Source organism: Otolemur garnettii, unplaced genomic scaffold (assembly GCF_000181295.1).
Source record: "Otolemur garnettii isolate 467f Iridium unplaced genomic scaffold, OtoGar3 scaffold00003, whole genome shotgun sequence".
NCBI classification, from domain to species: domain Eukaryota; kingdom Metazoa; phylum Chordata; class Mammalia; order Primates; family Galagidae; genus Otolemur; species Otolemur garnettii.
The window spans coordinates 42,546,960-42,574,257 of record NW_003852398.1 but is presented as its reverse complement, the minus strand read 5'-3'; the positions used below and the strand labels follow the sequence as shown (position 1 = coordinate 42,574,257).

General features: G+C 50.8%; 1 protein-coding gene and 1 non-coding gene across 2 annotated transcripts in view; one reads left to right on the top strand and one right to left on the bottom strand.

The window, feature by feature from the left end:
* FSTL4 (follistatin like 4) overlaps positions 1-27,298 on the bottom strand; it is a 385,031-nt gene that overhangs the window by 50,384 nt on the left and 307,349 nt on the right. The window contains exon 7 of the mRNA XM_012807125.1: positions 10,979-11,145. Within this exon, the coding sequence (XP_012662579.1) occupies positions 10,979-11,145 (167 nt within the window). The remainder of the gene's footprint in view (positions 1-10,978; positions 11,146-27,298) is intronic.
* On the top strand, positions 7,842-7,918 carry LOC111727199. Its single transcript, XR_002774807.1, has one exon. It is a non-coding gene; the product is annotated as a small nucleolar RNA SNORD24 (small nucleolar RNA).

Here is a 27,298-nt window from a genome sequence, read left to right as displayed (position 1 = left end):
GGGGCTGGTGGAAGGGCAGAACACTGGTCTCAATTCTTGTCCCTCCTTCCCCATCCTGTCTCTTCTCTACTGCAGCCCTCAGATGGACTCTTGGCTCTTTTGCGTTCCTCAGGCCAGGATGTACTAGAATTGACCGAAGAGAAGGCTGCACTCTGAGCATGAGGCAGAGATGGAAAAGCACGTCCGGAATCTCAGCCTCAACTGACCACTTGTGCTGTGCCTCTAACAAAGTCCTTTCATCTCTGTTTTTTCTTGCTTACCCTTGGGCAATCCCTCAGGTGCCAAGAGGTGTGAATTAGCCTCTGAGGACATGGGGGGCTGCAGGGTGTGTTATGGCTCCTCTGTAAGCACCCAGTGCATTATCCGCCTGTGGCTTAGGCTCTAGGAGAACCTGAATCTGTAACAAATAAAATAATGGCTCTGGGCTGAAACAATAGGCATCATATAATTATAGAACAAAGAGCATATTGTTTTCTAGCTATAAATACTGGCTACAGAAATCAAATTTACTTCATTGGATGTGAGAAAATTACTTAAAAGGTGATTTATAAGAAGCTACATAAAACTAAACCTGCAGTCTGCCTCTCCTGAATGTCCTTTGATGGCATCTGTACTTCTCTCAGTGCTTGATTACATCCTGCGCTCGGCTCTTCATGGATAGTTTTTTTTTTTTTTTTTTGCTGTGACGCATAGAAATACATTAGCAAAATTAAGGTTTCTTCCAGAAATAAACAGATGCCAGATTAGACCACTCTTTGTATTGAGGCACATCTGTTTTGGGGAAAGAGACAGTTTTACCTTAATATGTGGTTCTTGCCTTTTAAAAAGCTATTTTCTAAGTATCTGCCCTTAATAAAGAAAATAATTAAGTGAAACTTAAGTATTAAACAAGAGTTAAGCAAAGGTGAGAAGGAGGATGTTGTCGTAGTGATACATGAGAGTCAGGTGTAAGTAACATGAAAATGAGCTATCAATGCTGAATGTTTACTGACTAAATGTTAAACACAAGGACCCCAGAGTGATACTAGAGTTTAAGTTAATACTATCAATGCTTCAAGTTAAAACCCAGCTTGGAAACATTTATTCAGAGCTTTTCCAACTTTGCCCTTCTTAGGTACATCCCTGACTATCTTTGGGGAGGACAGAGTAAGGGGGTTGATTCTGGCCCCTTGAATGTCACTAACCACTGCTTCTCCCTGCACAAACAGTTGAATGCCACGGACCAGACACTAAATGATAAGCAATGCCCAGTGATGGCCAGTTCTCAGGGACCTCTGCACTCGCATGAGCACTATGGCCATTGTCCAGACCAAGCCAGGCCCAAATGTACATATTGGTTACACAGAAACATTCACGTGCACACATGCAGCAGACATGAGCCTGTACACACATTGACAGGCACACACAAACATCCATGTGGACACATGCAGTACACATGAGCACGTACATGCATTGACGGGTACACAAAAACATCCACGTGGACACATGTAGTACACACTAGCGCATATATGCATTGACAGGCACACAACATCCACATGGACACACGCAGTACACACGAGCACATACACACATTGATGGGTACACAAAAACATCCATGTGGACACACACCTCATGAGCATGTACACCCCTGTACACACACATGTAGCAACCTACTGGCTCTCTATAGCTGACCACACTGACTGACACTGGGCTTCCCCTCCTTCCTCAGAGGACAAAGCTGCCACTCTGCGAAGACCTGAAGTACCAGTCCTCTTGTTCAGAGTCTTCTTCAAAAAAGAAATCTCTGCAACTTGAAGCAAGCCTTCAACAGCTGACTGAGCCCCCAGGAGAGGGCTGCTGTTTACAGCCCTGCTCAGTGTGAGCCACACAGACAGAGCAGTTTGTCCTGCCCACTCCCAGGGTTGGCCCAGGAGAGAGAGTCTGAGGTACAGAGAAGCCACAGTGGGGGAAGTGCCATCCTTTGCTGGACTTCAGGGCATGTGTGGTCCCCAGATGACCTGCACGTGTGTGGGCCTATGTGTTCCGTCTCTCCCTGTGATTGTGGGTGCCAAAGGGGAGGCACCTTATTTCTCGGAGTGTTGTGTGGTTGTCCCCAGCATGTCACATGGTTCCTGGTGCACAGTTGGAGTTCAATTAACATTTGCTGAATGAATGGAAGTAGATTAGTCAAACATGCTGGCTCTGAAAGGAAGGATAGTGAAGAATTAACATCACCCAAAGAGGCGTCTGGCCTTGGCCCTCAGTGGGAGGTGACCTTCAGGCCTATGGAATGTCTCTTTATTTGCTTTTGGGCCATGTGATGTCAGTTCTGCCTCCTGAGCAGCTGACACACTGTAGGCCATGTGGGCAGTGAGTGAAGGAACTTTGGGAAAGACTCTGGGTAGTGAGGCCTGCCTGAGCTTCCCTGGTTGTCAGTCCTCTGGGAGATTGATACAGGGAGAGTCACATGTCCATGACTTACTGGAGCCCTGGTCCAGTCCATGACTGGGACCCTCCTGGTCTCTGCCCTGCGGGCTTCTCCCCTGGCTGACTGTACTCTGTGCCCTCTGTGCTGTAGTGAACTGTTATCCGTGTGTAATGGCCTTCAGCGAGTTCTGTGAGTCCTTCTAGCAACTTACTGAACCTAGGGGTGGTTTGGGGACCTCCCCCACCAACGTGCAATTGATGTCAGAAGGGAGGGCAATCTGTGTGGGGTTCTAACTTCGCTGTTGGCTCTAAAAGTCAAAGAGGGAGGGTTTCTAACCCAGTTGTGTGGATGCTGAAATTGCACACCCAGGGACAAACTTGACTGACTGGTTCACACAGGTGCCCAGGCTCCTGCAATGGAAGGTTCATATCAGACGTTGTACTGAGTCCTCAGCTTGTCCATCCTCAGAGGTCGGATACCTCTTGACTGGCCAGGACTCCAGAGTGTCATGTGATATGGGTAGCAACGAATAGGGCCCTCTGGTGAGTATGGGCCTGAGCCTCTGAATGGGGCTTTGGCCGCTTGGCCAGTCAGCCCAGCACACCCAGCTGGCAGGCAGGGACTCATGTGGCAGACTGAATGGCAGCAGTCATCTGTAGTTTTGGGCCACCTCAGACCTGCTGCTTTCCTCTGGGAAATTGCAACCTTCCCCTTCTGGAGGCCCTTGGATCATAAATCCCCCGGCTGAGAAGACTTTACCAAAGATACCTGTTCCTGATACTGCTTGGAGCACACCCACAGCAGTGGCAGCAACGCTGTCCTTGAAGTACTCCAGACAGGATCTGAATACATTTCCTTCTATGGCTCTTTTCAGGGACCAAGAACAGTTTAATTAGAAAATTTTCTCTGGACATGGTGTTTAAAACTCTTATATACTGTTAGAGAGGGTGCAAACTCGGGTAACCTTTTTTGGAGGGAGATTTGTCCACTCCAAAATGTACTACTTCTAAGAGCTTACCTTACAGAGCTCCTTGCACAAATGTGTGCAGAGTGAGTATGAGGATGCTTACTGAGATATTGTTTGCAGTAGAGGAAGCCTGAAAACAGGCTGAATGTGAGCTCCCTAGGTGGGGCTGGGAAGGGAAGCCCAGGCAGAGAGGTGCTTGGGGATGGAAGCGGGGGGTGCAGTAACACCTGGTGACTCCCTTGTCCTTGCTCCGTAGGGAGGGTGCCCCTTAGAGGGTTGGGCTCCAATCTGTGGTGGCCAAAGAAGAGGCACTGATCAGGCTCCTCTACAGTCTGGGGCTCTGTAGGAAGGCTCTGTGGGAGTCTCTGGGCCCTGCTTTTGGGGTCTGGAAGCTGAGTCAGAACTTTCCTGAGGGACCTTTGCCTTGAGATGGGGCTGGAAGTGGTCACTGAGCACAAGCCAAGTTCTGTAGGTAGTAAGAGGACAGAGAGGCAACCTTGAGGAATCCACTCAGAAAGCAAAGGCCAGAGGAAATATTTAGGGGGTGGAGTCACCCCCAAAGTTCCCTGGGCTGGCATACTCCACATCTTGAAGCATTCTTGACAATACTCCAAATGGTTTGAGCTTGTTCAAAACTCGAAAGAACCGGATACTCAGATGCAACCAGGGTTTTCAACACACGCTGGAAAGAATTGGCCAAGGCTTTTAAGTGCTTTGAGTGCAGTGTTTTCCAAGATCTTAAAACAAAATGTACCCAAGCATTTAATGAGATTATTTTAATGCAGAACCTACAACCACTGTCTATCGTGGCGCAAACAGCTCTCCATGCTAATCAAACGCCTCTCATCTTTTTACAATGGATTCATGACTAGTTCATATAAAGACAATAAAAATTAAATGAGTCATGAGCTCCTAAATCATTTTCTTTTGGTCTTTTTAACAACTCACTTCCAAAGAAGAGTTAGCTGAGAACATATGCTTCATTAGAATTATTTGTTCCCCGTTTTCCAGCATTTAGGCATGGGGAAAAAAGTAAACCTTTTAACACATCCTTCAAACACTGCCATAGATACTTTCTTCTAATGGGCTTTGTTTTTCTGCTTTTATCACTGTATTCTGCCTGCTGACATTTGAAAGCCCCAAATAGTGATATTCAGAGAAAAAAACCCCCCAAAACAAAGAGTGGCTCTTTCAAGTCATTTGAAGTATACTGAGTTTGTTGTATTTTGTTGTTGTTGTTGTTAAAAGAAGACTACAATAGAAAAATGTTTCCTCTCCCTGAGAATATCTTGACCAAATAGTTCCATGTGCTCTCAGAGTGTGCTGTTTCCCTTGCTTACTGGGGCCAGAGGTCAGAGGCCAGCGGCTGTGAGCTCCAGAGCCTGGGAACTGCAGGGTTAATGCAGGAGGCAGTGGCCTCAGGGCCAAGTCTTGGCCTTGTGAGGTGATACCGTGTTTCCCTGAAAATAAGACACTGTCTTATGTTTATTTTTTCTCTAGAAGACACACTAGGGCTTATTTTCTGGGGATGTCTTATTTTTATTAAGTATAATACAACAATCTACATTTATTCAAATACAGCTAAGTCATCTTCTTCTGGAACCTGACAGGAGGAGCCAACCTTGTTGGTGGGGCTGGCGCTGGTGGTGTGAACTCCTTTCCCCTAGCCGTTAGCATGTGTGCAATAGGATGCCCATGACCGCGGTTACTACATGTGCAAGTGGGAACGGCTCGGAGAAAGGAGCTGTGGCAGATAAAAGGTATTCCAGTCTTCTTTATCGCTCTGTGCCAAAATGCATGGCGTGGTTGTGTAGATACCCTGCATAGCCATGCCCATCACTAGGTCTAATTAATGGGGTAGGGCTTATATTTAAAAAATGCATAGAAATCCTGCTAGGGCTTATTTTTGGGGTAGGTCTTATTTTGGGGGAAACACAGTAGGTACTGTGTCCCAAGAGCATAGAACCCAGGAAGCTCTGGCTGGGGTGTGTAGCTGGCTGCTGGCTTGTGGCACATTCTTCGAGTCCTCTGAATCACTTAACCCCACTGGCCTCATGAAGCTGGGGTAAGAGATGAGGTGATACTTAAGAACCAGCCCAGCACAGAATTTGGCACCGTGCACGGGACTGCTTAGTTGCAATGATGCAGTCAGTGATTGCCTGTGACCTATGGATGTCCTATTCTAGCTTCTTTCCCCTCCTGGATGGGCCCCTGGTCTTTAGGTTCATAAGGGGCAGTGAGAAAGACATGAGAGGGACAGCAGGAGATGTTTTGAGGCAGGGCATGTACACTGGTTTGGGGACAGTGCCCTCACCATTCCCGGAGCAGTTGCTGTGTGGCCTAGGTGATTAGAGAGTGCTGAGGTCCATGATTAGTTTGGATGTTCCATTTCTGGGTGTCCTCTCTGACACCCAGTGTGGGGGCTAGGGTAGTCTGAGATGGGCCCCACTCCACCCCTAAAACCTGAGGTGATGGCTCCTCTCCTGCAGACACAGCCCAGCACACTCCTGCAGGGCAGCCTGCCACAAGCCCGGGTCACACAGTGCACAGGGTACTGCTGGTGCCCACCCCCTTCTGGGCTGGGGGCAGTGGGCTGCAGTTCCCTGAGGGTGAGGTGGGAGGGGGCATTGGGCCAAGTCAGAACCAGATCCAGACCCACAGCTGTTGTAGTAGAGAAACCGACAGCCAGCCAGGAAGCAAACAAATTATAGGCTGTACTTTGTTAGCTCTGGGGAACATGAGCGTGAGCAGAAATTATTGATTTCTCATCAAATGAACAGAAGGAGGCATCATAATCCAGAGACTGGCTGCCAGGAGGCACCGCAGCTAGTTCCCTGGGCTGCTGACTCTGCTGGGGAGCGCCTGTCTTTTGGGGTTTTGCACTGTTAGGCCATAATTCTAATCTCTGCCCAGTGGTTGTGTTTTCCTTCCTGCAAGGTGGGCTGGGTGAGGCTGAAGCCTCCTGCGATGTGGTGGCCCAGGTATCCTTGGGAGGCATGGGCTGAATGTCCTGACAACCTGAAGAAGGCAAAAGGGCCTTGAACTGAGCCATGACCAGTGCAGGGAAGCTTGCTGGGAGCCATGGCTGGCCTGGGGCACTGTTCCACTCCAGATATGCCACTGGGGAAGTCAGTGAGGAGGAGGACACCAGCACCACCAGTGAGGCTCCCCTCATTTCTGGGCCCCACATTACTTGGGATCCTCCTGGGATGCATGTTACTCTTAGGCTGGAAGGGGCTCAGCACTTCTGCAGCACCCACATCTCACCATATCACTCTCTAATAAAAAAATCTATGGTTTCTCACCACGCACAGGGGAACGGCGGAGACTCTTTATATTAACCCTTTATGTTCTGTTTGCTCTGGCCCCAGATTGCCCCAGCACACTCCTCTCTTACACACTTATCCCTGCCCATGGAAGCCCCAGCCAGAATGCCTCCTTACAGCTATTTGTGGATACCTCCCCCCCTTGGAGGCTGAGGACAGTGTTTTTGCTCCCTGCTGTGTCACAGGACTTGTGGCTCCCTCACTTAATAAGTGAATCAATCCGAAGGAGGGTTCCCCAGGTTCACCATCTGTCTGGGCACGTGACGGTCACTCCTAAGTGCTTCTGACAGCAATCTTGCTTGCTGCAGAATCTGAGTGGCTCCTTCTCACTTGGCTCTGGGCTAGAGGGGTACATTTACTTTCTGATCAAATATTATTCTGATGCTCAAGGCATCCTTGATGTTCGCAAGTCAGAAAAGTTTAATTACATGTGTCATTAGAATGGCATTCTGTAATAGCTCTGTGACTGAATTCATTAACAGAATTCTTAACAGATAAGACAAGACAAATTAATATTTTGTTGCCCATGAAAGCTTCTCATTAAGAGAGTAGTGAAAAAGTGATTAATATTTTGTTGCCAATCAAGATGTCTCATACAAATGACAAAACAAGCAGGCCCACACCTCTTTGTGCTCTGTAATCTCCCCGCCTTGGGTTTTGAAAGCTGATCAGCTGCCTGTGCCTGCGGTGTTGGGTGCCCGTCACTGATTCCAATGCCAGGGCTCGTATTTCATCTCTCACTGTGGCGGGGTGAGGGGCACTGAGATACCTGAGGCTAAGGGGTGCTGGGAGCATCCAACCCTGGAATCTTTGCTCAATCAGTGCTGCCCTCTTGGGCTATTCTCTCCTGACCAATTCTTGCCTTAGAAATGCCCTGATGGGCCAGGCGCAGTGGCTCACGCTTGTAATCCCAGCACTCGGGGCGGGGGGGGGCAAGGTCGGTGGATTGCTTGAGCTCACGAGTGAGACCCCCCATCTCTAAAGATAGCTGGGCATGTGGTAGATGCCTGTAGTCCCAGCTACTTGGGAGGCTAAGCAAGAGGATCACTTGTGTCTAAGAGTTTGAGGTTGCTGTGAGCTATGGCGCCATGGCACTCTACCAAGGGTGACAAAATGAGACTGTCTCAAAAACAAAAAAAAGTGCAGATGATGTGAGAGAATATTTGCTATCTGCGCAATGGTGATGACAAAAAAAAAAAGAAGGAAATGCCTTGTGCATCCTGATGACCTTGCTCTAGGCCAGTAGTTCTCAACCTTCCTAATGCTGTGGCCCTTTAATATAGTTCCTGTGGGTCACAACCCACAGGTTAAGAACTGCTGCTCTAGGCCTCTTCCTAGGGATGCTTTCCTCATGGTCCCCTGAGTGGGGCCGCCACTTATGAACACCTGCTGTGTGCCACACACTGAGCTGGGTACTCAACATACACGTACCTGAAAGCCTCTGTGCAAGAAGGACACTGTGATCTCCACTTCTCCATAGGCTCAGAGACATTCAATGGCTTGCCTAGGGATGCTGTGGGTTTGTTGGAGGTGGCTGGTCAGTGTCTCTGTCCCTGGGTGAGTGGAGGCTGACTTGGATGCTGTTTCCCTGCCCCTGATTACAAATAGCAGGAGTACACCAGGGTCACATCTGTTTGGCTGGGGAGCCTCACTGGGCTGCTACTGGCTGCTTGCTGGGGACTCAGGCTACAAGACACTGAGAATGTTGTTTAGCAGCAGCAGCAGCAGTGATGGTATTAATGATAGTAATCATAGCAATTGTGATAACGAGAGTGATAATTGTTAGCATTTATGAAATACTGAATGCTAAGAACTTTACAAGTATCTTCTCATTTCCTCGTTGTTATAACACTGTGAAGTAGATACTTTTATTTATTCCTATTTCACAGAAGAGGAAACTGAGGCTTAGAGAGGTCAAGGTTACTTAGCTAGCAACTTTGTAAGATTACTTGGCTGGTAACTGGCAGGCTGTGCTGCCTCATCCCTGAGTGGGGGGGAGCTGGGCTTTCTGTGAATTTACACGCATTAGGTGGGCACCCCTGTGCGCTGGCTCTGGTCTGCACCCTCACGTGGGGGGGTCTGCGAAGCACACAACCCTGCCCATTTGCAGTCTACTGACTCAACCACCAGCAGCCAGTGTTTCCTGGCAGGTAATGAGGGGCCATTAATCTCTGGTTGTACATGCAATTACCAGAATTGCTAACCTTATTGTGAAAAGTAGAAATGCAATTGAGTTGGTGCTGGAGGCATATTTGAGGAAGGAGAGAAATACTCAAAGTAATTTAATTAACTGATGGCAAGTACATTAAGAGGAGTTTTGCCTCTGCTTTTATTTCTGATGTCTTTAAGTAGAGCACCAAGTACAGCTTGTGAATGCTCCAATAGACATAGGCCGACCCGTTCTAGCACCGAATCAATCACTACTGGCCAAGCATTTTAAAAAGCTGACACCCCACCTCAACAGCCTTTGCACACACAGACTTGTGCACCCCCCCACATCCACACATCCACATAAACACTCCCCCTAGTTTTTGCAAACATGGCACTGCCTTTTCTTGCTAAGTTCTCAGCTAGGTCCTGGCAATCTCAGGCGCAGATGGACTCTGCCTATCTAGCATCTGTCCAGCTAGCACCCACCAGGGTGGTGCTGCACTAACATTCAAGGACATATGAGATACTGCCTACGCACACCACAGTGGGGAAATCAAAGACGGGATACTGCCCAGTGGGATGAGGATGGGATATCTCTGCCCAGCTAGAGGCTCCAGACTGGCCCCCTCTTCCCATCTGCTTCCCCATGGTCTCTGGAGTGCAGCTAAAGGCCCTAGAGAGTATCACAGTCCCAACTGTGGTGGCTCTTGCCCCATTTCATGCCGGGCCTTTCTCCTCAGAGTTGGAGGGACCTTCAAGGTCATGGGGTTTAGCTGCCTTCTTGTGGCTAGCAGCACTGCTGACCATAGTCCCTGCTTGAGCTTTCATGTCCCTAGGGACAAGGAGTCTCCTGCCTCCTGTAATGGTTCACTCCACTGTGGGGCAGGTTTGAGGGCTGGAATGCTGTTCCATCTGAGAAGCTGTAATTGCTATCCTTTGTGGTGCACCTCGGACCTTTGTATTAGTGCAACATACGGGGTCATTCAGTCCAGCTTACCTCCCTGTGCCCCAGCCCCTAATTCACTACCCTTGAGATGTTTGCAGGAAATGACTACTCATCCCACAGGGCTTTCTTTTCTGGGGCAAGCATCCCACTGTGGACCAGCTGAACTGCCTTAAGCCTGAAAATCCTATTCCTGTTACTGTAGCCCAAGACCAGTCAGCTGTCCTGGCAGCTCACTACATGGGTGACATCACTCTGTCTTCTCACATGAACTTCTGGGAAGCTACATCACATCTTATGCCAAACCCAGACCAATAAATACACTTGAATTATTCAATTTCTTCAAGTTTGAAAGAAGATAAGGACTACTAATGTTGCTTTTCTTACGGATTAATTCATTAAGGATCAGCAGGTTAAGAAATTACTCAAAGTCACAAAGCCGACACAGGTGAGGCTGGGACTCCAGCCCCAGCTGCCTGGTTCCTCAGAGAACAGAAGTACCCCCTGGTGGCCATGTTTGGCCACCCGAGCTCCGCTGCTCTTTTCTTCCATGCAGTGTCACTTAACTCATCCAACCCTCACCCCCTCACCCAGCAAAGAAGCCCCCCAGGACAGGTTCCCTGTTGCCTGCCTTGGTTTCCCTCCACCTTCTCATCTTTCACCTGCCCTCCAGCTGACCCCATCCAGCAGCTCACCTCTGCCCTCTGTGGGACCATCCTTACCTCTGTGTCCAGCCTCAGGGCCTGAAGCCTTCTCCCCAGGGGCCCCAACCAACTTTCTTCCCTGTTTTGGAGGTTCCTGCCTGTCTATGCTCTCTGCTGGCCTGTAGTGCACCTCCCTGAGCTGTGGGGAAGCCCACAAGGCCCACTCCTTCCCACAGCCCATTCCAGAGCCACCTCTGGGCCTTTGTGACTGCAGACTCCGGTCAGAGACCTCCTGCCCTGCCTGCCCCACCTGTACCACACACCTTTACTTAGCCTGGCCATGGCTGTCAGGCTGAACGCCACCATTCATCCTATTCTCTGCCATGGTGGAACTTAGAGTTCCAGGCTGACAATAGGCTGAGGATGCACTAAACTTGGGATGTTAGAACAAAGTCCTCGGGCCCTGCCCCTGCCATGCTGTGACTTGTGCAGTGTACCCAGGAGGTGTACTTAAGTCAGGATAAGTTCCAGGTGACTTACATTGATGTCTTCCAAGTCCAAGAAGTTCAAGGTGAGTCCATTGCGTTTCCAGACGATTGGTGGCCTCAGATCTCCATGGACAGCACAGGTCAGCACTGTGCTCAGCCCCACGGTCACAGTGGTCATGCTGACCCTGTCCTCAGGGGCGAGGCTGAGCTGAACCACCTCTGAAAAGGGAAAGAAGGAGGTGGTCAGGTTTGGGCCAGGGAGTGGCCCAAGGCAATTCAAGGCAAATAGCCACAGGCTTACCAAGTTTGGGGCCTAGGAGGGCTTCACAGCTCCCTGACTAAATGTAGAGATAGATACTTGAATGAGAGGGGATGCAACTTATGTCAAATGCTTGAAAGGCTCTGTGAGCCAAAACAGATTAGGAACCAAAACTAATGTGCAGCGGACCATCTGGGCCATAGATCTGACTTGAGCCAAGAATATGGGCTTCCAGTGGCACAGGACCATTACACAGAGACCAGGCAGCCCAGAGCCCTGCTCGGCTCTCCCCGCAACCTGCTGAAGTCGGGGCCTCACTAACTTCAGTCAAGGTCTGCTGAGGGAGCTGACAGGCTTCTCATAAATATAGGGGCAATTTAAAGGTTGTACTGTCTGAAGTCTGGGCAATGCACTGGCTGACCTTTGAAGGTTTGTTTCTGTCTGAGGATTCTCTGAACTTGGAGGATTTGGGTTTCTGGTCTGCGACCATGCACTGTAGCCTTTAATTTTTTTCAAGTATACTTCAGGCTGCAGAAATTATTAGTCTTTGCCATTTTGCTCTTGAAAACTGGCATTATGACTGATCATTTTTCAAGCAAATGGGAAGGGTCAAAAATATTTCCTTGCAATCACAAGCTTTTTGAAATTCTCCAGATTTATGAAAAGAATTAAACTCAGGCTGCTCAAATGCCTAAATGAGATCAGGCTGGAGGAGAGTCACCAGCCTGCTGAGGGAACTGGCTCCCCCTTGCTCTTCTTCCAAACCTGCCACTCAGGGGGCTTGGGCAGCAGCCAGCGGCAGCATGAGCTGTCAGGCTGGCTCTGGGGGGTCTGTGTCTATTTTGGGATGCCAGCAGCAATGCTGAGAACCCTATTCACTCCTCCTGCTCTTCTGTTGGGACCTGGGGAGCCTTACATGTGTGCTCCCCCAAACTCTAGACCAAAGCACAGAGGTGGAAGCTGAGTTATCCAGCTCAGCTGGCACTTGTGAGCTGTGACCAGGCTGCAGCACTACTGCGGCCTATGCCCTCCTGCAGGCTCCTGGGAGGGGGAGGAGGGGAGAAAATAGCTGCAGGTGCAGCGTACTGCAGAGGCACTGAATCAAAAGCAGGGGCCTAAGGTCAGATCCTGAGCAGCAGACCCCCCTCTTCCCCACCAAACACTTAACAGCCTGGCCCTGGGCTCACAGAGATGAACAATATCTACACTAGGTGCTTCATCAGGGCTGTAGGATGGATAGATGAAAAGTGGAAAAAATGAAAGAAAGAAGTAAGAGAGCCAACAGGCCAGTGGGGAGGGGGCAGTCACATACAGGAAAAATGTGACTCGTGGTGAAGTAGCCCTCAAGAGGAAAGATAAGCACCAAGTGATTGATGTAGACGCAACTGGCATAATATTTTACAAACATTAAAGTGATGCATTTCAAGTTCTCTCTTAAATCACGTTCTGCTCACTGCCCTCCCACCTCTGAGTCATGAGGCTTATTGCTCAGGGCAGGAGAGAGAAGGCATTAACTCTCTGTTGCAAGACCTAGGCTTTAGAGAGGGGAGAGAGAGAAAGAATAAGAACTTGCTAAAATTGTTTAGCTCTCGCTGTACCCTATGGGCCCTAGGGCCCAGGCCCCTGAGTACTCCCTGAGTATACAGGGAACTCTCGTTGGCCACAAGGCTCCATGCTGTGGAAGCTCTGGGAGACCGCTGGTGTATAGATGAGAAGAAGTGAGATGGGGGCTCTAGAAGGATACTACTCCCCCAAACTGGGGAAACTAAATGAGTCTGGGCAGAAAGCTGGACCCCCTTTAGTCCCTGACACCTTATTGCCTTTGACTGCTGGACGAGGGCCAGAGGGAAGTGCCTAAGACCTCGAGGGGGGCTACAGGAGGCTCTGCTTGAGGGAGCGTCCTGACTCCACACCCTACCAGGCTGTGAGCCCCAGACCAAGAGCACCCTGAGGGCTGAGCTCAGCCAACAGGGCACCAGAAGGAGCAGGAACACCATGTGGCTTCTTGCACACTCAGGAGCCAGCTGGGAGGCGTGGGGAGGAAGCTGCAGACAAGAGGCACTTTGTTGATAGAGTGTCACTTACTGGGACTGTTAAATTGTCCACTGGGATTGAGCTTTACAATGGATTGAGCATTTAGTTGAATTTTCCTCCCAGTTTAGGGGGTGGGCTCTGAAGAAGTCAGGTTACTTATAAAAAGAACCTACATTTTTGCTGCATGTCTGAGCTCTGGTCAGACTAGAAGGAGAAGACCAAGTGCGCAGCCAGGGAGGGCTTCTGGGAGGAGGCAGGCCTTCCCCAGGCTCGAGCTCTGATTTCGGGTTTGCATCCCCAGCTACCTGCATCATATATCCCAGGGTGGGTGATCAAAACTCAGGTTCCTGCCCCTCTGCCCCAGGCTGAGATAGACTCTCTGGTGGGCCAGGTGGGCATCCAGATTTTAGCAAGCATCCCAGAAGGTTCTGTGGTACCCTGAGAACTCTGCCTTACAAGATGGGAGGGGTCTGGGTAGACAGAAGGGGGAGTGCAGATGGTGGGGTGGTGAGGCAGTCCGGGAGGCTGGGATCTCCAGGGCCCCTAAATACCAGGCTAGGAGCACGGCCCCTCATTGGAATATAGGACCTATGTGAAATGTAGGATCCCCCTCCTCCATGTGACCCCCAAGGTTTTATTCTCCAAGTAGTTTTAGAAAAAGCCTATAACCCGGGGCTAAAAGCCCAAGTGAGAGATGGAAGCCCTTGGTGTCCCAGCAGTCCCCCGCTGGCTAGAACACCTGCTTGCTGCCTCCTCCCTGAGCACATTCCTGATTATTTGTATGTATGAGGAGGTGCACTTAGCGCAGGAGAAACTCACGCGAAATTAGGATGCCTGAATCCTGACGGAACCATCGCAATTCTGCTCCTGTCAGCTACACAAATATTAACCAAACAGCAAATATTTGGATCACTTAAAGTTTAATTAAATGAATGTTTTATTGGATTTAATTCATGTCAATATTCCCCAGCTCCTTTTAAAATTCTGAAGAGGTTTATGGCTCCTGAGCGCTCTCCTTCTGCCCTCGCTCCCAGTTGTTTCTGGGTGACAAGCCCTCCCTAGGCAGGCCTTGCTCCTTGCTAAGTGGCAAGACTAGGACTGAGTGACTACCCAGGGTTCATGCAAATGGGGGTGGGGAGAGGACACCTGGCCTTCAGGCCTGGCTCTGTTGCTGATGAGTGGGGTGGTCTCGGGCAGCTCCCCGCCTGGGCCTCAGCTTGAACATGATACAATGAGGGACGGGGTGGGCCATCTCACTTTTAGGTTCTGAAAGTCTTGAGTGGATTATTCCAGGTGGATATCCCCAGAGACCCCCTCAGCCCTGCAGTGCTGCCTGTTGTGCCTTCCCTTGTCCCCAAGTGCTGTCTGCCTCTGTTCTTGGCCGATTTACCTGTGATGGTAAAAGTGACACCTCAAAAGGTGGCACCAAGAGTTTCAAGTCCCACAGAGACTTCCCTCCTGATGCCTCTGAGCCCTCCCCTCTTCTCTATCCCAGGCTCTCCACTGCCTCCTGGGTAGTCACTCCTCCAGTTCGCCCTGCTGCCTTATTGCTACTTGCAGAAGAAGGTATGTCCCAGCCCTGCTCAAAAACCATCAATGGCTCTCCATTACCCAAAGATTCACATGTAGAATTCAGAGCAGTCCCTGATCTTGCCCCTGCTTTGCCTCCAACATTATCGCAGTGCTAGCAGGTCCATCCCATTTGCATTTTCTGGTCTCAGTGTGTGCCTGCTTGGCACCTCCCACTTGTCTGTTCTGACCTCCTTGTACTTCTGGCCCCCACTTCTAATGGGACCTCATGGGATATTCTGGGACCCTGAAGTTTTAACATCAGGATCCACTTAGATATTAGGTAAAGAAGATTGATAGACTTCCCTGGTGAATTTGTTAGAAATTTTTTAGGCTTGAGTTACAGAAACTCTCAGAAATGCTCAACTAGCTTAGGAAAAAGAAAAGGAAGATGATTCAGTTCCCATAATGAGAAACCCAGGGTGAGGTGGGGGTGGGGGAGCAGAAAAGGCTACAGGCATCGAGGACCCTAAACGGTGGAATGCTCTACCAGGTTGCAAGATGTCCAGTGTTGGCCCCATATGTGGATTGTCCCCATATGTGGGATTTCAGAGAAAGAGACCAAATGTCTCCTGAGAGACCTGGAAAAATTGTGGGGTTGGGGACTCTGGCTAGCATGGCTCCTGTGTTCTTTCTGGAAGTGATCACTGTAGCCAAGTGCTTCAAATATTGTGCACTCATAGTAGTGACTGACCCATTAGGCCTGCACCATGTGGCCACCTCTATGGCCACGTACAAGGTAGTTGGGGTGGGGTCAAACATCCACCAGAATGGGTGTGTTGGGTAGATCAACAGCCTATAACAACCATAGGAATGAGAGACGACCCCTTCTCTTCCCTCCATCCTCACCATGACCCTATCTGGAAGCCAGAACATCGGGCACAAGCAGGGCAGACAGCTGGAATCCCACTGTGAAAACAGTAAGAACCCTCAGAACTGAAGCCAGATTTGGTTACTGCAGTCTTGCCTCTACCGCTGTCCTTTCTCTGGAGAGTGATGGGGGTAGCTTTCACAGGAAGAAGTTATCGGTGGTGGTGTGGCCCAGCTGAGGGGCCCCACAGTCCCATTAAGCCCCCACATCATGATGGGGAGGGCCCCCGCCTGGTGTTTGGTGGTCATACATCTACCCAACCTCATCTCTGCCACAGGCACATCTGTATGGCAAGGGGCCAGGTAAGTCCCAGGTGCTAATGGCCAGAGGCTAATGTCTGGGCTGAGAACAAATTTGCATAAAGAGGCTGGTGTCTCTGGAAATAGGGGTGGGGTTTGGTATTACTGGGCAGAGGTTGGTGCCCAGAGAGTGACAGATGCCCTGCTAGGAGAACTGGCACCAGAAAGATGCTTTGCAAGTTGGGGAGTTCTCACAGGTGGGGTCCCCCATCTCCCTTTGTGTCAGGCCTTGTGACATCACTAGGCTTCCCTTTGCTTCCCCCTGGGATGAGGAGGCATGGGTCACGCTGCAATGATTGTCAAAGTCAGTGTGGACTTATTAGCATAAGACAGGCATTCCTGAGTCACCAGCTGTATCCTGCATGGGGATCCCAGACAGAGCTGTTTGGACTCTGGTGCCTGCATAGTACCTGGCACACAGCAGGTGGGCAGAAGGCCAAGACTCCTCTCTTTATGCTCTCCAAACCAGAGCACTAACACTCCCTGGGTTTTCCAGATACAAAGGGTTGTAAACACCAGTCCTCATGTTTCTCCCTGCACACTTGGAGCTTGGAGAGGAGGGGTGGTCACAGGGAATTAATGGGCTTACCATAAGCAGGCTAACAAACATCCTTCCAGAAAGCAGGCACCTATAAAGTCGTTGGAGAATTGGGTTTATTTCCTATTACAGCTTTCCCTTAATCTCAGGCGCTATTTCTCACACTGACTTGAACTCGATGAGACACTCATAAACCCATCAGCACCCTCTCAAACAGGATTCTGGTGCTTCATAGCAATAGAAATTAAATTTCTCAAATTCTTGTCAAGTTGGTGCTAGTTTTCTTATGTCAGAAACACACTAATGGAACACATTCCTACCTGGACATTTGTCATTTTTCAAACGAGGCTGTTGGTGAAAAGACCCTGTCAAAAGCTCAATCAATCTGCTTTGTACATCAGTATTTTTGACTGAGGTTTGAAGGGCAAACCCAGGCTCAGGGGCTGGCTTGGGAATTAGGGCAATTTGGAGAGAAAGTCCAGGCCAGGAGCTTAGACACATGTCTGTAGCTGCAGCTCTTCTTACACTGTCCTTGTAAATTAATGTGCTTTATCAAGTTCTGCTCCCTGGAATGAACCCCTCAAGTGCCCTGGGAGCCACCAAAGATGTTAGAACTAAATGACAGACTCCACTGATCTGGTCTTGTCCCTGTGACAGAGCCGCACTGTGAAGTTGGTGAGTGATGGCAGAAACCAAGGTAGTGTACAGTGTGTGCCCAATGTCTCCTGAGCAAATAGGGGATGAGCAGTCTGCCAACATCTCCTGGAGAGGGGGACTTCACCTCGAGTTTACAGAGTGGAGCTGCTTTGGCTGGCCTGGTGGGACCATGCGCAGGGCAGGGCAAGTGGGGATATGTGTGTGGTGTATGCTTTTTGTCTCCTCTGTTTTTTCCACAAGAGGTTGTCACTCTGGCTCCTTTCTTTTTTTTCTTTTTTTTTCCCCTTAAGACAGAGCCTCACTCTGTAGCCCCAGGCTGGAGTGCCATGGCATCATTATAGCTCACTGCAACCTCAAACTCCTGGGCTCAAGCGATCCTCTTGCCTCAGCCTCCTGAGTAGTTGGGACTACAGGCACCTGCCATAATGCCTGGCTAGTTTTGCTATTTTTGGTAGAGATGGTGTCTTGTTTTTGCTCAGGCTTGTCTTAACCTTCTGGCCTCAAGTGGTCCTCCTGCCTCAGCCTCCCAGAGTGCTGGGATTACAGGCATGCTCCACTGTGCCCGGCTTCTGGGCCCCTTTCAAACACTTGCTGACTTTGCAGGTGGGAGGCCAGGAACAGGACCGCTGGCTGCATGTTTTGCGCACTAGGGTGCATGCAGCCTGCGCTTGTTCCTCTGCACTAGCCACATTTGCTCCAAAGCCACACAGGAGGACACTGCACCTGTCTCAAACCTCTTTTTTGTTTCTTTATGCACAATCTGATTCAGTCTTTCTGTGGTTGTCATATTCCCTCTTGCTTGCCTCATTGTGAGGATGGCAATAAACTTATTAGTTACTCTCAGATCTGTGGGGAATTTACTTTGTCAGTTGGCTTATGTTACTTGGTGTTAGTTCAACCTTTACTGCAGCTTAGTTATCAAGTTCTTCCCTCTGGGATAAACAAACACCTTTGAAAGCTGCATAAGACAGAGACTCTGTCTTATTTCTTTTGTTTCTCTAGCACCTAATGCAATGCCTAGCATACAGAAGGGACTTAATAAGTAGTTTTAAGCAAGTGAACAATTAGGGTAGTACTCATTCAACAATTATTTACTGAGCATGTCCTAGGAGCCAAGATAGAGTGGGAATGTCCTGGCAAGTAAATAGCCTCAGCACCTGCCAATCTGGAGCTCTCAACTCAGCAGGGAAGACAAGTGTTAAATGGGAAGGGAGAGCAGAGACCTGGGCCTGTACATAGTCCCTCAGTCAAGAACCCTTGACTCCTGTAGCGCTTGGTTACCCTCTTGATAGAGCCCTCCCTGTGTACTTAGTGCTGGACACAGTGGGGACAGACCCACACAGCAGACCCACGTACTGCCCAGCCTACAGTTGGGTTCTCCCTGTTTGCAAGGTTACTGGGCACCCTTCTGAGCTCTGGGGCTCTATTTTCCCTCCTCTGGCCAATAAACCTTTTCAGATTTGGGGAAACTAAACCTCACGGTGAATGTCATGTGCAGAGGGGTGGGAAGTTAGCGCATCCTGGCTGCTCCTGGGATGAGTCTGATTGATGGGAGGTGAACATACCTGGCTACACAACCCCTATGCCACTGTGATGGTTAATTTTGTGTGTCATCTTGAGTGGGCCACAGGACACCCACATGTTTATTCAAGTATTATTCTGGGTGTGTCATTGAGGGTGGTTGGGGATGAGACCGATGTTTAGGTCAGTGGACTGAATGCAGCAGGTTTTCCTTCCTAATGTGGGTTGGCGTCATCCAGTCAGCTGAAGACCTGAATAGAATAAAAAGCCTGAGTAACAGGGAACCCCTCCTGCTTGCGTGCTTGGGCTGCCATGTTAGTCTATTCCTGCCTTTGGACTTGAACTAAAACTTTGCCTCTTGCCGGGTCTGGAGTTTGGCTTGAACTTATATCATCAGCTCCCCTGGGTCTCCTCCTGGCTCTCTAGTTTACCCCAGGAAAAGATCTTGGGACTTGTCTGCTTCCATAGTGATGGGGGCCCATTCTTTATAATAAATCTCTTTATATCTATGTATCCTTATGCATCTTCTATTGTTTCATTTCTCTAGGGAGCCCCAATACAGTCAACGTCCTGCCCCCTACTCCCCTCCCTTGGAGACCGTGTGGTCATGAGTTTAGTGAGAACAAGAACATGGCCCCATGTTCTTTAAGGAGAGCTGCCCAACTCCATCAGACTTGATGAGGGCGAGAAATCGGCCTTTACTGTGCACACTACTGAGATTTGGGGTTTCTACAGCAGCTGGCGTTGATTAGCTAATACACCCCCTCAGAGGGGAAAGAAATACAAGTAACTGTATTTCCACCGAAGAACTTGTAATGAGATGCGGTAGGGACCTTGGAGAGGCCAAGTTGTCCAGGTCAGGAACCTCCTGAGAATCTTCTAACAAGAAGAGATCCAACTTCTGCTCCAATCCCCAGAATGTTCTGTACAGGGAGCTCACTCCCTCACCCCACAGCTGTGTCTACTACGACGGTGTCCAAACTGCTGACCTAAGGGAAGGGGGGGTTGTATCTCAGAGCAGGCTGGGAGAGAGTGTGCAAAAATTATACAGTATAATAAGCACCACAGATGGAAAGAAGACGACGAGAGAATACCAAGAGAGAGAACAGCCGGGGAGGCCTCCTATTAAGATGCGGGTGTGGTGGTGGAGAAAAGCTTTCTGAGTAGGAAATACTTAAGTGGAGATCTTTAAGATGAGAAGAAACCTGTCATGCCCAGAATGGGGGTAAGGGCACTCTCATTAGAGGAAGCAGCTCCTGCAAAGGCCCTGAGGCAGGACGGGGGCTTAGAGTGCCTGGAAACTAGAGAAGATCGGCGTGGCTGAAGCGTGGGGGAGAAGGCAGGGGCAGCGTGGTGCACAGGCAGTCAGAGAGGCGGGAAGTAGCCAGTGGCAGGCAGAGTGAAGGAAAGGGCTTATGGTTTTCATTTAAGGCGATGGAAAGTGGTCAGGAGGATTTTAATTCAGGGAGCGATGTGGTCTGATTTGCATGCTCAAAGGCTCACTCTGGTTGTCTTGAGATGATGGAGTAGAGGGGCAGAGGAAAGGATGTGAGGACAGCATGTAGGAGGAGAGGCCACAGCTCAGGGGACAGCGGGGTGATGACTGTGGAGATGAAGAGAAGGTGAAGGGACAGGCTGGGAAATGGTTCAGATGAGGGGCAAGGGAAATGGGGTGTCGAGAACGGCTCCTGTGCACCTGGGTTTATTCGCTTGCATGATAAGGCGCACTTTTCTGAAGGTAGGGACCCCTAAGCAGCAGTCCAGCAGCCCTGAGGTACATCTTTGTCTTGACGAGGACCTTCTAAACCTTTCCAAGGCATTTGATCTGGAATCACTTTCACGGTCTTGTCCACCTGCCTTTTCCAGCTACCCCTACCCCTGGGGTCCCCTGCCTCACCTCCACCCTGCAGCATGGGCCATGCTCTCTCTGACTGGCAGACTGTGTTTCATGCCTGCAAAGAGGAAAAGCCACAGGGGCTTGAAAGAACATGAATAAATATAACTTGTTTTCTGTTTAATTATCTCGTCTCCTGAGAGTGCTAAGTCACGGCTGTGTTTTGTAAACAGGCATCAGCAGACCATTTTGGAGAATAGTTTACATCAGTGCATTTGTTTTTGATTCCAATTTCCTGAGTGTTGAGGGGTGCCCGTGCTGGCTGTGGGCTCTGCTGCTCCTGGGGCTGTGGAGCTCCTGCCAACCTCCTTTAGAGGCAACATTGCTCTTGGCCTCTCAGTCCTTTCCAGCATAGCTCCCGGGGCCCTCAGCCCTCTCCTCCTGGCCAGGGGGAGCCACAGGCAGACTCTGCTCCCCATGAGGGGTACCCCTCCTGCTCAGGGCCCAACTAAGAAGCTCCTCCAGCTTTATTTGCTATTCAGGAACACGGCAGGGAGCTTCACTGAGCCCAGTTGTTGGGAGCAGAGGCAGTCATGAAGGGCATTGGTCCCCATTGGCCTGGTCTGGACCTTGGCAGAGGAGTTCAGAATTGGAGTTTGGAGGAGCTTCACCAACAGGCGATGCTATGGGTGTGAGTGGGGGAGGGCAGCATGGAGTTAGAAAGGATGGCCTCTGGGGCAGTGGTAAGGAAGGAGGCTGGGGATGTGGGGATGTGGTCAGGGGCAGAGCTGCTGGGGCCCCTGGCTATGATGATAGAGCTTGTGTTTTATTTTATGAAAAGCCAGTGGAGGAGGGTAGGATTTTAAAGACCAGCTGTGTGTTGGTTGAGACGTCTTCAGCTGGTTAACAGAAAACTCTGGCTGCAAATGGGGCTGCCTTTTAAGGAAGGTCTATTATATCCCTCACGAGGAGAGAGCACCCTGGGTTAATTCCCGTGACTCCAGGACGTTCTTAAGCCCTGTGAGCTCCTTGTTCCCACCCTGTGATCCTCAGCAGGCCACTCTTCCGCTGCCTGCTTTGTTGGTGGCAGGTAGCTGGTGGAGGGGATGTGAGTTGAAGCACAAAGACTCCTTTCCTTAGAGGCCCTAGCAATATCCCCTCATGATATGTTAGCAAGATTTGTGTCACCTGGTCCTCCTCCTTAAGCAAACTTGGAGCACCCCTGACTGACCTGGGGGCACTTATGGCTGTGGAAGGACAAGCTGGGTTCTGTCAGAGAGGAGGGGGCTGAGGGCTGGCACAGTACTCTGGTGGTTATGTGTGGGGCCACCGAGGAAGCAGGGACCTGGGAGGAGGTTGCTGCCTAGATGTGGGGCTTTGAGTGTTTGGAGGTGGGTGGGCTAATCTGGGCCTCTGGAGGAGGTGGGGCCAGCAAGTCTGGTGATTGATGGGATGAGGGGACTAAGGGAAGGCGAGAGTCCAGGCTGAATACTGGGTTGGGGGCCTGAAAAGCTGGGTGGGTGTTGGCTCCATTTCCTGAAAGGCTGAGGGAGGAAGAGTGTTTTTGGTAAAATGCAGGGTTCTGCCTGTAACTGTGGGAGGTGGACTGAGGGCTGGGAAGTGGGACATGTGAGTCTGGGGCTCAGGAGAGTTGTCCAGGCTGGGGATACAACTTGGAAATGTACCCAAGCATAAATAATGTTTAACAACCCAGGAGCAAATGAGAGAGTGTGTAGTGAGCTAAGAGGCGGGCAGGTGAGGAGGGGCCACCTGTGTCTCATGAGGCCATGTGGTCCAGGCAGATGAGGACTGATATTTGACCATGGTTTGGCAACATGGAGGTCACATGGGACTCCAATTGGGAATGAAGCCTCTTTGGAATGGAAGAGAGAATGGGAGATGAGGGGGTGGAGGAAAGGAGTCTTCAGAAGAGTTTTGTCATAAAGGGCTGGGCAGAGAAATGGGATGGTATATGGAAAGCCAAGGAAAGATTGGTTTGTTTGTTAAGGGGTGTTTGTAAGCCAGTGGAAGTGGTCAGCTCAAGAGGGAGAAACTTATGATGCAAAAGAGGGGAAGAAGAATTTCAGAAGAGAAGTCTCTGAGTGAGTGAGGTGGGAAGAGCTGATTACAAGTGGAGGCCCGGCCTCTGAAGGGACAGAGGCTGTGTGCTTTGCAACAGAAAGTGGGCAGAGCATGTGGTGCAGACAGAGATATAGGAAAGTGGACCTGATGGTGGAAAGATGAGACAAGGCCCATTTTGCTACAAATCAGTGATTCTCAACCCCAGAGACTTTGCCCACTCCCTCCCCCAAGAGATATTTGGTGATGTCTGGAGGTATTTTTGGTTGTCAGAACTGGAGGATGGGATAGTTTCCTACTGACATTTAGTGGTACAGGCCAGGTTGCCGCTAAACATCTAATGCACAGAGTAGTCCCTACAACAAAGAATCATCTGGCTCCAAATACCAACAGTGGCACCACTGAGAACTGTGGTAGACACTAAGAGCCACAATGCTAGCAATAATATAGTGACTTGTATGCCCCCAAATGAAGACTTGTCTTTCATTTGTTGATGGTGGCTATCCCTCCACTGCCCTTACCTAAGCAGGAATGCTTGCACACTTGGACACACCCTGTCTTAACTGACCCATGTCTTGGTGGTTATACCCCGGGGGCTAGGGGCGGCCCCTTGTCGTTCTTTACTCTGACCTTGACAAAGCCAACCTTGTTCTGGGTATGGCCATCATGCTGTCCTGAAGACACCAGGCAGGTGGTCCCACCTGCTGCTCCTGGTGGTGGCAGGGTCTCCATGCAGGCAACTGACTGGAGTGGGGGCATCCAGAAGAGGGGTGTTATTATTAGCATAGTTGTGACGCAAGAATCCACTCTTTTGCCTTTGCTGAAACCTTTTCTGTGTTAGGCAAGATCCATGGCAGCAAAGTTTTAAAATATTAGGATATGAGAAATCTCTTTTTCTTGTATGGGACATTTATCTCTTTGTCTTAGGTAGGTTCTTTAAATTATCTTTCAGAGAGAATCCTATAATGTATGCTCTGCCTAGGGACAGGTCTCAGTAAGAGAAAAACGCCTCTCGTTTCTTCTCCAAAGACTCCTCCACCATCTGTCAGTTTGGAAATCTCCACATCTCGACCCACGGCAAATTGCTTCTCTGTGGTGCTGACATCCTTAGGAGACACACGCAGAGGCTGCTGGCTAGCTGAGTGAATAGTCCATTTTAGGGATGAATGAACCAAAATCTCATCTGCTCTCCCCATCTTATAGCCAAGCACCCTCCTACCCCTCTGAGTCATTCCTCTGTGCTGCTCTCTGCTAGGACCTCATCTCTGATGGGGACAGTAGCCTATTCTGGAAGAATGTCCCCACAGGGTAGGTCCAGGCTCCCCTCCCTTGAAGGGCTGGGAAGGAAGCAAGCCCTCTGCCGGGAAGGCTCACTAGCACCTTACTTCCAGCCTCACCTCCCCCCAGCTCCCACTTGGCTTGAGACAGACTGAACTCCTGGCCATTCTCCAAGTGTGGCCTGGGCCTTTTCATGATTGCTGGCCACATTGGCACCACCTCAGAATTATGCAAATATGCCCAGGATAGATATCTCAGCTCAAACCTAGGAAGCTGGTGGAAAGTCAACTTGAAAGCTCTGAGCGTTAGTTCAATCTCTGTCCTGCTCTTGCCCCACCTTGACTCTGGGGGTGAAACTCTTATGGTCACTGTCCTGGGCCCAGTGAGGGGCCTGCCTGGGAGCATCTGGGGCAGGGGTAGGGGATGGCACCAACCCACAAAAATAGAGAAATTCCAATGACCACAAGGGTAGGGGTGAAACCAAAGGTCTGAAAAACTACCTCTACTAACTTGACAAATTTGTCAATAGTGGACTGTTTCTGGAGAATTGGCCCAAAATCCCAACTCAGGAGACTTGCTCCCCCACCCATCAGGGACTTATGGGCTGACTTGACTGGGGCTGGCCACCTGCCTGGCACCCTGCAGGGCTGGCATGCTGGACCTGAAGCCCTGGGCAGGCCTGTTCCATGTGGAGGATGGGAAGACGGAGGGTGGCAGGACTGGCTGAGTGGGACTTCCCAGTCAGCACATTGATCTCTTCTGCTTAACACCCCATTCCAATGTCCTGGGGCTGGAGGGAGGAGGCAAAATGATAAATTCAAGAAAAAAATATGAATTTTGTTCTTAAGTAGCTAACAAAGGTACTTTAAGAGTTAAACATGGGGTCTCTGTAGCCTCACCCCCAACCCATCTAGCCAGGCTGGAGAGGGCAGGGGAGCCCCTGGGACTGAGCACTGCTACCACTGTCTCCCATACTCCAGTTTATACTCCCTGGCAACAGGGAGACAGATTTCTTTTGACCTCATGTGTGTTTGGGGGTTTGTGGTGCTGATGACCTCACCCTTACCACTGAACAGACTCATGCAGGGCTGGGGCTGCAGGAGTCCCAGTGCCTGGCGGGAGTGGAATCTGTACAGCCTGGCTGCTGGCCCTGGGTCAGGATGTCTGCACTCTCAGGACGCAGCCCATCTCGGGAACCTGCTGCCCAGGCTGTGCTGCCCCAGGCTCAGTTTCTCCTTTGCACACTGAAAAAACAGGCTCATGTTATGTGCAAGGGCCTCAAAGGTGTCTGAGATAAAAATCCTCTGGGTTCTAGGCAGTTGAGTCTGTGCCTTCTTTATAAAAACCAATCACACAACAGAACTGTGCGGGTACCCCATGACCAGCACTGCCCTGTCCCCTTCTGCTCTGTCCCTGGAGATCCCAGTTTTCCCCCTGGCACCCTGTGCCTCATGCTGACAGCTGGCAGCTTCCTTCTGGCCATGGTAACCCCAACTGTGCCAAAACATCCTTCTCTGCCTTCCCTCCTCTTCTCTACTCCGGCCCACCAGGAAGCAAAGTTTCCTGAGAAACTTGCTCAATCAGAGGCAAGATTGGCTGATGGCAGCTGGGCGTGTTCCTCTCTCAGGGCCTGCCCCCATTGTTTCCCACTGTACCATGTCCCCAACCCTGCCACCAAGTCCTCATCCGCAGGGGTCTCGGGGGGCTGGGGTGGAGAAATAACCCTACCTCCAGGAAGCCTCCACCTGCCCACAGCTCCAAGGACACTAAGGCCCCCTGCAGAGTGGGGGCCAGCCCCGCCGTCCCTGCAAACACTGGGAGTCATCAGTAGTTGCTGGCTCCTACTAAACCCAGGGTGCTTCAAGAGAGCAGAATCACTGTCTCAGGGCCCCAGGGGCATTCCGTGGTAAAAGAGATACGGCGTGGTTAGAAAGCAGTCACGAATGTGGAGCCCATCCAGCCACAGCCAGCAGCTTGCTCGCTCTACTCCACTGACTAAGCCCCTGCTGGGGCCAGGCCTCATAGCCCTGGGGAGAGCCTGCAGCGGCCTGATCCCGGCTCGCCCCACTGGGCCAGCCTGGACTCTTTTGAGGTTGGCACTCTATGTCCATGGGATCTCCACCCTAGATGGCTTGTCCCATCCCTCATCTCATCCCCCCAGCCAATTCCCCACTCCAGACCTAGCCTCACCAGCCTTTCTGCTCCTTCAGCCTCTTGCCCCATGTTCCCTGGGTCCCTGGGGTGGGCCACCTCCTTTCCAAGTCTTTTGGCTTGGTCTCACCTCCACTCCCAGACCAAAGGCCAGAGCCCGTCCAAAGACCTCCTGCTTGCAGGCCCACATGCCAGACATTACTCTCACGCCTGGGGCAATCTAGAGACCTCGTGTGAGCTGGCTTGATGCCTCACCTCTCTACTCACTGTGCCTTCCTGAGTCTTTTTCCTGGTTGCCCTTCATGGCTTTCCCCTTGCACCTCATGTTAGGAACAGAGCCTTATCAGTGTTCCTATGCTAGGTTCTGTGGGGACTAGGGGAATAGGACCCCCCAGGAGGTGTCAGCTGAACAAGGAGCACCCAATGGGGGCTGTGAGGGTGGGGGGCAGGATTGAGAGAGGCAGAACCTCTGCCGGGTTCCCTGCTGCCTCCTGAGCACCTCTCACAGGCCTGGGACTCAGGCACACGAGGGAATACCACTCAAGTGACAGGGAGGAGGAAAATGGGCAGTAGAAGCATAGAAGGGCAAAGAGGCCTGGGGACGGCTAGGAGCAGGAGGTGCTTGCCTGGTGGCAGCTGGTGGGAATCAGAGCAGCCCTGTTTTTCCAAGCCTCCATGTACACCTGCCCCATGGTCCAGTCCTGTGGTGACCTTGGAGCTACAGGCAGGCCTCAAGGTGCAGTGCTGGGGAGGGATGAGGCTGTAGGCGAGCCCAGGCTGAGCCATAGAACGCTCTGGCACTGAGGTGAGGCACACTCCCGGGGCCTTGTTTTGATGAGTTGGGAATTCACACTCTGCCCCCACCCACAAAAGGGGAGCCTCCTTGGCTCAGGCAGGGTCCACCTGGTAACCTCTGCCTCTCCTCCCTCCTCAGGACTGTCATCCACACTGGCTCCTGAGCCACAGCAGTATGGAGCAAATCCCACCTGTCCTGGGAGGGAGGGCCAGGGCTTTCAGATCCCTTTGCCCTTCTGTGAGAAGAGTGTAGGGGAGCCGCCTTCCTCTGCCCAGTCCCTCACAGTCCTCTCCTATCCTCTGCTTGCCTGAACAGAGGAGATGCAGGCATCCCGGGAGCTGGGCGTGCCCCCTGTGCATCCAACCTAGGACTCCCACTTGTTTGGCCAGCAGCAGCTGAAGCAGTGGGGTGCCTGCTGCCCTGCACAGAGGGAAGCCTGGTCAGGGGATGCCCAGAGCAGTGACCACAGGTCTCAACTTTGTCCCC